General features: G+C 38.5%; 1 protein-coding gene across 3 annotated transcripts in view; it reads right to left on the bottom strand.

Moving 5' to 3' along the window:
* Positions 1 to 5602: 5602 nt before the first annotated feature.
* The window catches only part of NPAS3 (neuronal PAS domain protein 3), a 301073-nt gene continuing 292331 nt past the window's right edge, over positions 5603 to 14344 (bottom strand). For all 3 annotated transcript variants that reach the window (XM_015865010.1, XM_015865013.1, XM_015865011.1), the window contains exons 8-9: positions 12463 to 12578; positions 5603 to 9955 (exon numbers count right to left, since the gene is read on the bottom strand). In XM_015865010.1, the coding sequence (XP_015720496.1) occupies positions 8646 to 9955; positions 12463 to 12578 (1426 nt within the window). In that variant the 3' untranslated portion in view covers positions 5603 to 8645. The remainder of the gene's footprint in view (positions 9956 to 12462; positions 12579 to 14344) is intronic.

The raw sequence follows: 14344 nt of genomic DNA, 5'->3' as shown, positions 1-14344 counted from the left end.
CTGTAAAGAGTGAGAAAGCTGACGCGTTTGGTGCAGTACCTGTGTTCTCTAGCATCTTGGCTGAAGTGCAGAAGTCTTGGTGTCCTTTGCTGTGCTTGTGCAAGAAGCATATACTCATGTAGCCTTTTGACATGTAAGCTAGGTTATGCAAGTATAGCACTTCTCAGAAGCAGTGGAACAATATTCTGATCCCCTGTGGAAGTCATGATGTGCAGCCACTCTTACCTGTGAAGACCTTAAAGTAGAAATTTCCTTAGAGGAGCCATACCTCTCTCCCTTTCTTAATGTATTAGACTTGTTAATCAATGGAAAGGAATATGTTCAGTACTAAGCACTTGTTGAAAAGATAGATTGTTTCATGAGGGAGTTGATCTACTTCTGGTCATGAGGTTGACACATGTAGAAGAGTATTCAAGGAATTGTGAGGTTTTCTTTTCACGTCTTTTGATTCTGACTTCATTGTAGTTGAATAAAAGCAGAACTCAGTTCATTCTGTCCTTATCCTCAATGATCACACGATCTATTGTGACAGAAACATGCTAGACTAGTGTAGGTGAAAGCTGTTTTTTTTTTCCCCTTATCCAGAGGACTTCTAGTTTTCTAGTTGCTTCCCTGGGCAGGAATTTGAGCACTAAGAAGCTATGGGCAAGCCATCAGACCTATACTGTTCCCTTCAGTCTATCAGTGATTCCCATGTCTCATCTCCACATGAAGTTGCATTTTATAGCGAGCCCCCTTTGAGTGTGTGTCCTGATTTAATAACAATCTAATGTAGTTTGGTTAGAGATAGTCATCATGGATTTACAAAAGGGAGGTCATGCTTAACAATCTTGATTCATTTCTCTGAGGAAGTGACAATGAGAGTGGACAGGGGTGAAGAAGGAGACATAATTTACTTGGACTTGAAAAGGCTCTCAATACAGTGCTGCATAACTGACTCATTTATAAGGTTAGCAAGTGTGGGACTGATGGTACAATACTTGATTGGATATAAAATTGGCTTGATAACAAGGGCCAGGGAGTGGCAGTAATGGTTATAGATTGCACTAGGGAAGTGCTGTGCACTGAGGGGTGTGTTCTTGAAGACATAGTGAAGCTAACAAAGGATGGGCAAAATCAGAAGCAATGGTGGTGGGAAAAAGAGAAAAATGATGCCAGCCAGGTAACCTAAAAGCATGATGTGTAGCTTCATGGGAAGCAAACAGTCACATCAATGTGTAACTGGGAATTTGAGTAGTACTCAGTGAAGAAAATTATTAAGAACCAAAAGGGGGAAAAGATGGGCCCACTGGCTGCAGGCCCTGCATTAGAGGCAAAAGCAGAGAGAGAGAGAGACCTGGGAACTTACCCTTTAAGTAGGAAAGAGAACAAAAGTCAGTTTGCTCCTGGTGCCAATGAGCACTAAGTGTATTTTCAGAAACTGATCTTACTGTGCAGTGTCCAAGATCCTTGGGTCTTTGCTATGGGAACAAATCACAGAATCTAGGGTGTATTTTTCATCTCCAAGTACATTTTTGGAGAATCCTATTTCTTTCAATTTTCTATAAACTAAGGAGACTACTTCCTGCATTAAAATTAGCCTTTGTCACTATCCTGCAAGATGCTATCTTGCATGCTGTGTTAAAGCAGAAAATTGGCTACAAGAAAAAAATTAAATTTTAACTGCAGTACAGAAGAGACAGCAAAGAGTGCTAAGAGGACTCAGAGATTCACAGCCTTGAACAGAAATTTGTTTCAGTGAATACTCACTTCTGTATGAAGTATCATATTGGATGATACTCCAAGGGGGTTGTCACTGAGGTTTGCGCTGCTGGTAGTTCAAGAAAATAGCTTTAACATCCACCAGATTTTCTGCTCCAGAACCCTTTTCTTTCTTATTAAAGACTTACTTCCACAAAGTATGAGCAAGAAAGGAATGACTAAGCTCTACTTGTGCTTTTCCCTCGCTTCCCATTTCTTTTAAGCAGGAACGTCTGGAAGGATCAGGCCATGCAGTTCAGAAAGTCTTGGAAATGCTTTTTAATTAAACAAAAAACAGCTGTCCTGTTAGCATGTGCTTGGTGTGGTATAGGATTAGAAAGGAAACCTGATACATTGTACCAATTAGCCAGACTCATTTATCTATCATTTGTGCTATAGACTGCGCTTAGTTATTTGATTATGAATATTGGCTCAAAACCTTAGTACTTCTCCCAAAGCCATTAAAGTCATTAGTTGAGGTCTTATTGATTTGAACAGGACCAAGGCTTGACCCATTGTGTCTATTCAGAGGACACCGATAAACTTCTAAATCACTCAAGGCTGTAGACTCATTCTGCTGGGGTCATACGGTTAATACATCCTGTTCCTGTCATTTCCGCTATAAATCTGTGAATGCTTTTAAAACAAGAGGAAAACTTGATTCCCTTCCTTTTGCAAGAAAATATTATGTTCCTTTTTTATGTCCAATGAAGACAGGGGTCCTTTTCCTGAGGAAAGCTTGTAATGGAAAAGGTAATATCAATACTTGCCTTGTCTCTAGAGTCAATGAAAAGTAATTAGAGACAAAGAAATGAGCCATCTCTGCTAGCTGCAAAGCAATGCAAACCTTCTCTCACTGACTTCCCATAAGCCTTTGTTGGGCACTGATATCTATCAAAAGATCCCTTTTTTCAGTGTTTAATTTGGCTGCACAATCTCCTCAAGATGGAAAAGATTTTAACTTCCTATCAGTGTAATCAAACTCATAATTATTTACTGTGTTTGCATGACTTTGTACCTGGGTCATAAACCTCCAGTTTTACTTTCTCTCTCTCCCTGTTGAATTTAGTAGTCCAAACAAAACTGTGGTGGAGAATACCCATCATAATTTTGTTCATTTAAAGGCAGAACTCTGCAATCTGTACTTATCTCAAGTTCTGTTGCTTTCAGGAAGATCCCAATGGATTTACTGAAACAAAGAGTTGTATGGGAATGGAAATGGTTGATGAAAAATGGGTCTTGAGAGCAATTTGGTTATTTCAAAGCTGATAAAGCTGGGGTCTTATTTAAGACAGTAAATATAGTTGGCTGTACGCTGTGTAGAAACTACTTGGGCTGAGAGGGAGAATCACAGCTTTCACTGGTCACTTTTTCTGATAAACAGATGAAGAATAAACAGAGAAGGAGAAAGGACCTTTCTTATTCACATGTATTTAGATATATTACTGTGTCCATTTTGAAAGCCCAGCTGGCTTTCAGAGTTAGTGGATCGTGTCTCTATGTGAATGCATGCGCATGTTTTATAAATGGTTTGATCTTACCTGAGAATCTGTGGCTCTGGTGACATCCCATTTGTTCACACTTCTGTGGGCTCCACAGTGAGCTTGCAGGATAGATGACAGTTCATTAAGGTAGCTGACAGTGCACATACAGCCTTTCCACCCACCTCCCCCAGCCCTAAAATAAAAATAAAGAAATTAAAATGGCAAGAATGAAAAATACTATGCAGATTGCTCTGAAATCACAGATGCATTAAAACTAATGCACTTCTGAGCGTCATAACAAAAAAAAGTGGGCTATCAGGGGCATCACAGTTACTCCAGTGACATGACTACCTTGCAGCAGTGCCAGTGCAGGCTGTCAGAACTGGTAATCTAAGTAATGCTGAAAAAACTTTCATCACTGTAACTTTTTAGAGTCATGGTACTTCAAGAGCCTCCCCCACTTCTTTTTTTTTCCTGTTTTTTTTTTTTTTTCCTTGGTTTTTTTNTTTTTTTTTTTTTTTTTTTTTTTTTTCCTCCTCCTTGTAACAGTTAAAGTAGCTTTTAGGTACTGGACATCTCACCTTGCAAAACAGGTGGTTCAGAGATAGCAGTTAGTGAGATCAATTGCTTTATGACTCAGTTTGTCCAACTTCCAGCATGTTATTCCTCCAAATATTATAATAAAAATTACTAGACCAAGTATCAAGATCCCTTTTCAAAGGGTTCAACCCTTTCAAATGGTTCATTCTGTTTCTAAAAGTTGCCGCAAACCTGTTCCCTGGAGTTATATCAATGCAAGAATGAAACCACAGAACAGTCATTCTGTTGCTTTCTTTAACGCAAAAACCTTCTTGTTCAACTAGGAAGCCTCAAGCATTACATTCATGTATACCGTCAACTCTGTGCTCTTGAAAATGTGTGGTCAGCACAGCTGAGTTTTAAAAAGCCTTTATAACAGCTCAGAAAAGCCCCTCAAGCCCCCCTTTGGGATTAGTGGCTTTGGTTAATGTTGGTTAACACTTATTTGGAACAGGCATGTTATTCTTTCCTTAACCTTTATTCTCATCATTCTTCCAATCTCTATTTAAATTCGGTTTTCCTCTCTGTTGGCATCGGTACCCTTAGCTACCTCACAAACAAGATGCATTGCCAGCTGGCATGCAAGAGCAGAACTGAAAGCAGCACTGCTAACCCCTGCTCTCCATTCCCTGTGAGCTGGAGGCATATCAAGCTTGATGCTGAGTGAGAGATCCTGGGAAGTGAAATTCTGAGCTGCTTGGGAACTCAAAGACCTGTGTTTGAGGCATTAAGCTATTGGGCTGGCTCACTGAACTACAGCTGTTCATACATCTCTGTTTTATACATTTTTTTTTGAGCAAACACATGCTCCTGCTTGCACCGAGTGTTTATTACGCTGTGAAAAGGTGACTAGAAAACAGTGAAACAGATTATAGGCAGTTATAATCCATTCTGTTAAGGCAACCAAAATCTGGTCCAGGATGACAATCCCAATGCTTTACTTTTCAAAGTGGCTGTTTGTTCTTAAAGTACAAACTAAGAACTCATAAATAACAAAATAAAATAAAAATACCGAATAAAAATACCGAATCTGGAAAAGCTTTGTTCATCCAACCCTGCACTATGCACAGCAACATTGTTGCTCACTCTTTTGATCCACACACAGTGGTTGATCCTAAACTGTATTTAACATTCCCCAACCCACCCACCCTCTTTGGTTCTGAGTTTGTCTTGTCTTTTTTTCCTGCATTAGTAAATGTTTCTGTCCTCAGTTTGTAAGGTAGAAAGCCTAGCCACAGGACACCAACAACTTGCATGTTGCCTGTTTGGGGAAAGAAAGTACATATTTAAAAGAATCAGCAGTCTAGAGAGAGAAGATATAATGTGATTGATTGAAGATTTTCACTGTAACACCATAGAGTACAAAAAATAAAATATAAAGTGCATTTTAAATGATTAATGTACAAAAGCTGACCTCTTCCAGTGTGCATTAATCAAGAAAAAATGCACACTGTCTATAGTGGTTAATGTTGCAGGTCCATTATTTAGCTTTGATAATGTGCATAAAAATGCTTAATATGACAATGAGTTGGGGTAGCTGAGATTTTAGGATGGTGGCAAGTTTGTTGTAGTATTTGGATTAGCATTCTTAACCTACATCTTGACAGCTTCTTTTCTTCAGTTTGGAAGAGTTAATAAAATCTAGCTGTATCCTCTTTCATTTTTAGTTTTGTTTAAATATATATATACAATTAATATATATATTTTTTAAAACAATACAATTTAAAGATACCTGCTTAAACAAATACTACCAGCATTCATTAGTCAGGATGGTTATATGTGAAAGAAATGATGCCAGATAGTAACAAATCCAAGAGAAGTTTATTATGAAAATGGCACCTGCGGGATGAAAAAAAATTAAGTTACATAAAGACAACCATGTATGACATGTATGAGAATCTACAAAAGTATAAAAAGAACCCTGTTGTAAATGAAGTATGTACATTTCTGATTTGCAGCATTATCAATGATCAATGAAAAAAATGTTTCAAATAAGCCAGGCACTCGAGAAGTTAGATTCGGTTAGCTTAACACAAAATAAATGTACCATAGCTGTCACTTTTTAACATTTTAATTTTTTTTTTTTTTTTTAATATTGTAGAGTTGGTAACACTGCTAAGATTTATACGAACAGAATCCCTTTCCCCATTATTCAGCTACTTGGCACCAGTCTCCTCATAAAAGATTTCATATATTTGTACAAGAAATAGTTAAAAACACAGACACAGTCTTCACAGGTAATGAAGTTTTTTTTCATTTTGTAATTTTAAACACTATGGATTTAGACAGCAGCTGTGATTATCTGTTAGTTTAAATCACCAGAAATCATTTTGACACAACACAGAAACATTTATAAAAAACGAAACGAAACAAAACAAAAAAACAACAGCTGTCTAGCTGTTCTTTGTAGCTGATAGGTGCACTCCTTTGATTGTTCAATAGCTAGAGTAGAGCATCCAAAATTAAACTCTGAATTTCCCAATCAGCTTTCTTGTCTTTTTTAGTCCTACTTAAATCCTTCAAATTTAACCTTTAAAATCTCGTTAATTAAATTTGTGATGTCCAATTCCCTTTCACCACCGTTCCACTGCGGCTTGGACAGACATCTCAAATTCAAAGCTATTGGAGGAATTGACTCAACACAGTGAGTGATCAAAAATTCAAAGGACAGCTGAGTTAATATATTAGCATTACACACATAAGCAAATACATATGACAATTCTAAGCTGTTTCCTTTTTAAATGACATTGGTTGACCTTTGAAAGGATTTCCTATCTCACTAGTGATTGCTCTATGTATTGCTCCCTCAGCCTACCTGGGAGAAAACCAAAGAAATGCACCCTCTGCTTACGGTTAGAGCACAAGGGACTCTGGGAATGTTAACAACTGAGGCTATATGGCATCAATTTGCTTAATAAATCTGAGCATTACTCTGTAGTGCATTGTGTGGTACACTGGAAGAGTAAGTCACACCCAGAATTCCTCTATGGGAAAAATGGCTCCATTAACCTTGAGCTAGTTAAGAGTCTTTTCTCTGAGAGCGAAGAAGAGAGAACAAGAGAGGAAGAGAAAGAGACGGGAAGCGTGGAACGGGGAAGGGGAGGGGGGAGAAGAGGTGGGGAGAGAGGTTGGAGAATACACAACAGCAAAGCAACTGCAGAAATTAAAGGGTATACAGACAGTGGAAGCAGCATAAGGTGACATTACAGAGGAAGGCCACCACACAAAAACCACTAACCCCCAAGAATCACTGGTTCACTAGGACTGCAGGAATGGGACTTTACCACTCCAGACTAGAGATAAAGCACAGAGAAGACAAAGGACAAAACAACTACATTAGCTTAGTATATACTGCATATAGTAACACACATTGAAACTGCAATGGGACTGACAGCCAAGGACACTTACACATTGTACACATTACAGTTCTCACATCTGTTATTAGATGCCTTAACAAACAGCTGCCAAAGATGGAGTGGAAGAAGAATTTATATTTGACAGTCATTTGGAGTGTTTGACACTACACTGTGATTTCTGGCAATGAAGACAAAATAGGAGATTTCTTCTCTTTTACTTAATGTGCAGTTTTCAGTTGTAGTTATCTATTTCAAGCTTATTAACCCATTCTTTAGTTTTATAACATATTGGTTTCAACACTAAAAATAAGGAAAAAGCAACGAAAAATACCCAAATCAAAGAACAAAAAGAAATTTACAACCTTCCCTCTATAATATTAAATGAAAAACAAAACATGTTAAATAGTTCTTCTGTTTTTTTTGTTGTTGGTTTTTTTTTTTGGGTTTTTTTGTTTTTTTGTTTTTTGTTTTTGTTTTTTGTTTTTACTCTGAAGTGTTATTTGACGTAGAATTAGCCTCAGTTACACTGAGAAAAAAACAAAGCAAAACAATATGCACCTAAGAAACTGCTCCTTGCATCAATTAAATTGAGTTTTTTGTTTTTAAGCGCTTTCTGAAAAAGGCTTCCTGACCCATTTAAATTTGATGTGAGGCTATGCTTGTTAGTTTGGAGGTAAAAAAAAATTTAAGTCCTGCAGCAAATGTTAATGAGGGCTTTTGTCTTAACTAACCAAGGAGACTGCAGCACCCGACTATAGACCAGTACAGAACACATTCTTTTCAAAAAACCCAGCCCACAAGCTGCAAATTGTATGACGACATTACAGATTAATAAATGATAGCACCATGGTTTTAGAAATTAAGTTAAAGTTTCAGTAATTAACATTTAGTCCAACTTTTCAACATTCTAGTCACAGGCCAGAAATTAACTTTTTAAGAACCCAAATTATTTTATGTGCAAGTAAGAAAATCTTAACCATAAAAAGAGAATTAAACTCTGCATAAAATTCTAAAATACTATCCCCTATTTAAAAGGAATTAGGAACAAAAACCCCTTTTCATTTGACTTAGTCAAACAGGGCACATTGTTTATGCTTGTCTCTTTTAATCTTGATCATATCAAGATCGTTTTGAAGTAAAACCAATGGTTGTCACTTTAAAATCTCTTTACCACAACACTGAGTATTCTATGGCAGAGGCATACACATTAAAGGCATCTTAATAAAGATGCAAAGGAAAAAACACACATCTTAGAAGAAGACAAAATGGCAGGCAACTGGTACTTCAACTCTCTGAAGGCAAAAATAAAAAAATATCTTTACATTAAAGAATAAGTCAAGTTAAAGAGAAGGGGAATGAAATGGGGACCGTCATATTGAGAGAATAAACTGACCTGCTCGAATTCAAAGTGCTAGAATTAAAGGTCTAAATTAAAACATAGTCTATGCCTCAGAGTTTAACACTGAACACAGTATGTGGTCATATTTCAATCCTCTTTCCGTTCCAGAGTCTGTGTAGTATGAATGCCATTGCTGTACACAGGAAATGGAAGAGTGGAAAAAAGTCCTTCGGCAGTCGTGAACACATTCCCTGCAGGCATTTGGGTAAGACTGGCCCCGCTCACAGCACTTCCAAATGGTCCCGACATATTGAGTCGGTGAACGTGGTGGTAGAGCATTTCCATCGGTGTTTTAGGATCCAGCCCAAAGCTGGGGCTGTTAACATCAACAAAGTTAACAGCATGGGTGTTGGGAAGGAGGTTGCCCTGCATGGCTAAAGTAACTTCAGCTGGAGCATACCGAATAGTGCCAGTGGTGTAGACCCTCTGAGCAGCAGTGCTTGTTGCAGCAAGGGTTCCTGTTACCCTGTGAACCAAAGGAAGCACCACATTGCCTGCTTGCAACCTCTGAAGGGCTTCCAGATCACCAGTGTACAACAAAGAGTTGGAAGCTGTGGGACCACCTGGGTGTTTATCCCTTGGAGATGCTGAAAGCGGGGGTGACAAAGGATCAGAGGACACAGGAGCCAAGGCCGAGTTGGATGAGGTGCTGAACTGAGTTTTGCGGCTGGCAGTATTTTCTGTCCCTGGTGGGGTGAGAACAGAGTCTGGAATGGAGACATGTAAACTACTGCTGGCTTGGGGGGAAGGGAAGTGCTCGGAGCTGGGGGGCTTGGTCATACTGTAGGGTGATTCATTCCTTGAGATTTCCCTGTTGGGGGGGTAATTCCAAATACTGCTATCATTATCAAAATTGATAGGTTCTGAGATTTCTGTTTTAATTTTGAGCACTGAGGCACTGTTTGGTGACGAGAGCAGCTGGGGCTGGTCCACCAAAGCTGAGTCAAGTCCGTTTGGGCTTGAGGTGCTTGACAACCTTCTCCGGGTCATGCTGCCTCCCTTTTGCTTTTTTCTTCTCTTCTTCCTCTTTTGATGTTTGCTAGAAGACTGGGCATTTACTTCCCCTGCACTGTCTGAGTCCTTGGCACTGTCTGAGGTCAGTGATTCACAATTTTGCAACCGCAAGTCTGACTCACTCTCAACAAAACGCTCCACCTTGATCTGCATAGAGCCAAGAGTGCCAAAACTGTCCTCAGGAGCTTTCTGATTCTCGAAGTCTGAATTCTCAAAGCTGTCATCACTGTCCCTGCTGTCCTGGTTGCTGGAGCTGTTCCCATCATCATTACAGTTCATTTCATTATCTGACTGATTTCCTGACTTTTTCCTGTCAGATTCAGGGTCTTCACTGTTTTCTGACTGGTTTCCTTTCTCATCTGACTTCGAGTTCTCATTGTCCTCTGAAGCAAAAGGAAAGTGAAACAAATCATTAGCAATGGGAATATAATACTACAGCCCAAATCTAGATTTCTACCTACCAATGAGACATTTTCTTCTGTAGAGCCATGTTTATTTGCAATATGGTATTGACAGAGTTTTGATCACCATTAATCTCTCTGACTTTGGATTGTCAGGGCACTAAAGGCCTATGCTGTCTGTCTGGCCTGAATTTTCCTTGAACATATACTAAGGCACCTTGGTTGAGGAGATCTGTCTGCTCTGTTGGTAAGCACTGTCTTGACAACAGTGAGCACAAGAGTCCTGTTTCACCTGAAGGAAGAGGAGTCGGTGAACAATCCCATTATGACCATTATGCTCTGATTATTGTTCTTTCACTTCTGTGTTCACCTCAAGTGGGAAGGCCTCAAGATGTAGCACTATTAACTAATGAGGATTCTTAGTCCTCTCATCACATTTTCCTTCACCTTCAATGCTTTCGAAGAGGTGTGGTGTCTCTGACTGCTGTGGAATTTCTGCTGCTCTCCTCCAGTATTGAGAGGAGAAGCAGGTCATATGTGTATAAATCTGAATGAATAAGCCACTTTAAACAATTTTGTTATGTTGCTTGACTGTCTTTTCATATTCTCTTGAAGGACAAGGAAAAAAAAAAAACCAGAAAAAAAAGTTTCAGGCAGCGAATTAAATTCTTGATTGATCCAAATCATCTAAGGGCCATTGAAAGCAGCCCAGCTACAGCACTGAGAAGCTGTCACTCTTCTTGCCTGAATTCTTTCAATTGTATTTTAGATTTTTTTTACCTAATTCGAATACGGATGAGATAAACACTCCAGTCCACTGGACTCAGACAGCCAAGGCAGCTTTGAGAATGAATACTCCCCATTATCATGCTGTGTTTGAAAGGGTCATGAAAGGCTTCAGGAGACCCCGTCTTTTACAGAACAGCCAGAAATCTTTTGTTGGGAAATAAAAGATTTTTTTTTCTTTTCTCACTCATCAGGGCCAAGTACTACTCCTTTCAGAACATTTGTGTTGGAGAGGGGAAGGGGCAGCTTTCTTTTACAGATTGGTTGCTCCAGGAGCCTTGTCAATACCAAGCAGTGCCAGAAATACTGGAGCAGGTATGCCTGATGGGGAAGCTGAGGATTCAGGGCAAAGTACTTTGTATTAATTTCAAGTAAGTTGCTTGGAGAGACTTCTGCTTGAGTCATTAACAGAGAGACCTCTCATTTTGAAAAATAAAACCCACAGAAGCAAATGAACAGCCACAACAATCCAAACTGCAGCCATCTGGGTCTGAGTTTCACTTATAATTTTTAAAGATGCTATCTTCTAGACCTGGTTTCTAGTTGGTCAAGTGTGGGCTTATGGTGAGGGAGTCTAAATCTTTACAAAATTTGCCTGGGATTTTATCAGAGCTTGAACTGAACTTGTTGGCTGCATACAATTCAGTGCTCTGATCTCAGTTCACTTGCAATTTCTGTTTAATTCTTTTGCAAGAAACAGCCCTCTCCTTTGCTGTCCAGCAAGGCCTGCAGACATCTTCTGAGATGTATGCATCTGTGCACCATTGGAGAATGCCCTCTCGCTTAGAGTCAGCCTTAGGAGTTATGAATGTGTGTTTATTTCTCACCTGGACAAACCTAGAGTGCTCATGAGAAATGCAAACTTTTCTCCAAATCTATGTTCTTTGGCTATTTAGAAACAAGACAGTACAAAGGAAGCAATGATTTTGGTTCTTTTTGTTTGTTTGTTACTTAATGTTACAAGAGATGTGCTGCAGCTGAGTAACTTCAGTTCTTGGGCCATGGACAACCATTTTCCTTTAAAAGCCAGTTATTCTGTACCTGGGCCTGTATAGTCACTGTGAACCATCTGTGTAATGGACCATCTGTAAGACTAATTTATATATTGAGTTTGACTATTATATTTAGCTTTTAAAACATAATTAAGTCCTTGACTTTAAGAGCATGGGAAAAAGTGCTTGAACCCATACGCTCCAATAAAATGTAATTATTTTAACCCAAGAAGACCCTAAAACTTTGCAATCTTCGCTGCCCCCTAGTGAGATGAATAAAAAAAAAAACATTTATAGAAGAAAAAAGGTCATGAAGACTGATAGTAGATATTTATGTTCAGAAAGTTTGACTGCTTTTGAAATTTAAAAACTATAATTGTATTTAACAGTTAAAATTCCATGGTCTTTCATAAGGCACAACACCTGTCTATGAAGCTTAGCTGGAGACCCAAATATTTTGTTCAGTGCAATATATACAATTCTACGTATCCATAGAATTAACAGAAATATTGATGAAACTGAGATACTGTGAAATGCTGAGGTTATTAAAAGATTGTCCTGGATTTCTTCAATTGAATTCCACAGGATTTTTATTGTTGTAACAAAGCACTCCTTGAGAAATACTGAGAAGCTGTTGGAAAGGCAACCATGTGGCTCTCATGTCATGGATCTTTTGTGAGTGTAAAGAAAGATATACATCATGTGTCTTACCTGAATTGTCCTTTGAGTCTGACTCAGAGTCAGAGGTCTCTGAGGATTCTGAGGTTTTCTCTGGCAGATGAGGAAGTTGTGCAATATCCATAGGAGTGTCCTTGTACTCTGGGTTACTGAAGAAGAGACAGCAAATATAAACACAATTGGATAATTTGTAGTTGCATGTTTTTTTCTCTTTTCATATCAGAGAATGTAAATAGAAAGAATAGCAGAGCCAACACAAAACCATATGTTTTTATTTCCTTAGAGCTTAACAGCGGGGATTTTATGAAGGTATATTTAATAGTCTGTCAAATATTTAAATTGATCAGGTATAAAAATTGTTACATTTTAGTGAATTTTTAGAGCTAAGAAAGTATTCTTACTAAAGTGGGACACAGTGGTTTGTGTGATATCTAACAGTAAAACTACACTGTGTCATCACTGAACAATAGAATATTAGTATTTTACCTCCATCCAGTTAACTGTGCTTTGAAAGGCAAGGAGTATGCTTTAACTTTTCCAGCCTGTTTTTCTTCCACCACCAAAATCTATTAGAATTATCTCTGTAAAAATATATCAACCTTCCCAGAGCCATTTCAACAAGTGATTTTTCTCAACAAACAGATCATGCGAAAAGTTAGTAAGAAGGTGATCAGCTAGGGCTAGAGGAAACAACCACTACTCAAAAGAGCTTGGCCAGGAAATAACTAAAAATGATATATATGTATATATATATATATAAAACACTGCACACATGGATCCACATCACCAAGAAACCGAAAGCAACCACTCTATGACAGATGCACATATGCATGTTAAGATGCATATGTTAGGGATAAAGAACTGTCAACACACCCATTATAATCATATCTTCAGCTGCTCATGTGGTGCTCACCTGTGTCTTGTTAGCAACGAACATGACTGCAATGTAAAATGTTAGTGTAAAGCTACACTAACAGAGAAATTGAAGAAAATGCAAAGCTTTTTCCTGGTTTGCACCTACCAGTGAAACCCAAACCAGTGAAAGACAGAGGAGTTGCACAAAACTGGCATTGGAATGTTGAAAATAAACAAAGTCTTTAGTCATTTTTGAATTGATGAACATTTCTAAGCAACTCAAATTCCTTCCTTGTGATAGAGCAGAAAATCTGCAGTCCTGTGTAGAAAAATGTGAGGCAGTGCTAGGGTTGACTGACACACTATCACAATGACACTGTGCCCATTTTCAGTCTATTACAGTGTACTGTGAAAATTCAGAGTTCACACAGCTCACACTGAAATGCCATTCATACAATTACCATCTTTATGGTTTTGTCCTGACAAAGTGACTTTATTCTGTTGCATCCCAGGGCAGTCCCCAAATTTGCCCCTTCTAAGCAAAAGATGCTTGAGGGCTTTCACGCTGTGAATAACAAGTTGCTAGAACAAGAACAGCATTAATCCTCCCTGTCGCTATAATTAGTCTATCTTTTTACAGACGGCTGAATCGTACGTTCTAATACATGGAAATGTATACAGACCTGTACTCTGGCTCAGAGTATACCTAATTATGCCTTGATCTGTCATTAAAATATGGTTTGGACCCTTTGTGGGTTCCAGTACTAAGATAAATCTAAATTAAAAATACAAATTCAGTGAAGAAGTTAATCTTTCTCTAGCAGACCGGTGAAGGGAATGTAGCAGAAAAGTCAAGTTTGGAAGCAGCCTTGAGTAAGACCACAGTGCTTTTCCCCTTTTTTGTTAGATTTAGTCTGTTGCTGGAGAAAATAATTTTGTAGATCATTCAAGGACTGGGCTCACCTACATCTGAAAAGCAGCAGATGGGGCAGAGGTAACTGTTTATATTTCTTAGGCCTGATATTCTGGATAGAAAATGAGCACATTTCTGGGCAGTTTG

This window comes from Coturnix japonica, chromosome 5 (genome assembly GCF_001577835.2).
Source record: "Coturnix japonica isolate 7356 chromosome 5, Coturnix japonica 2.1, whole genome shotgun sequence".
In the NCBI taxonomy this organism is placed as follows: domain Eukaryota; kingdom Metazoa; phylum Chordata; class Aves; order Galliformes; family Phasianidae; genus Coturnix; species Coturnix japonica.
This window is presented reverse-complemented; position numbering and strand designations above follow the sequence as displayed.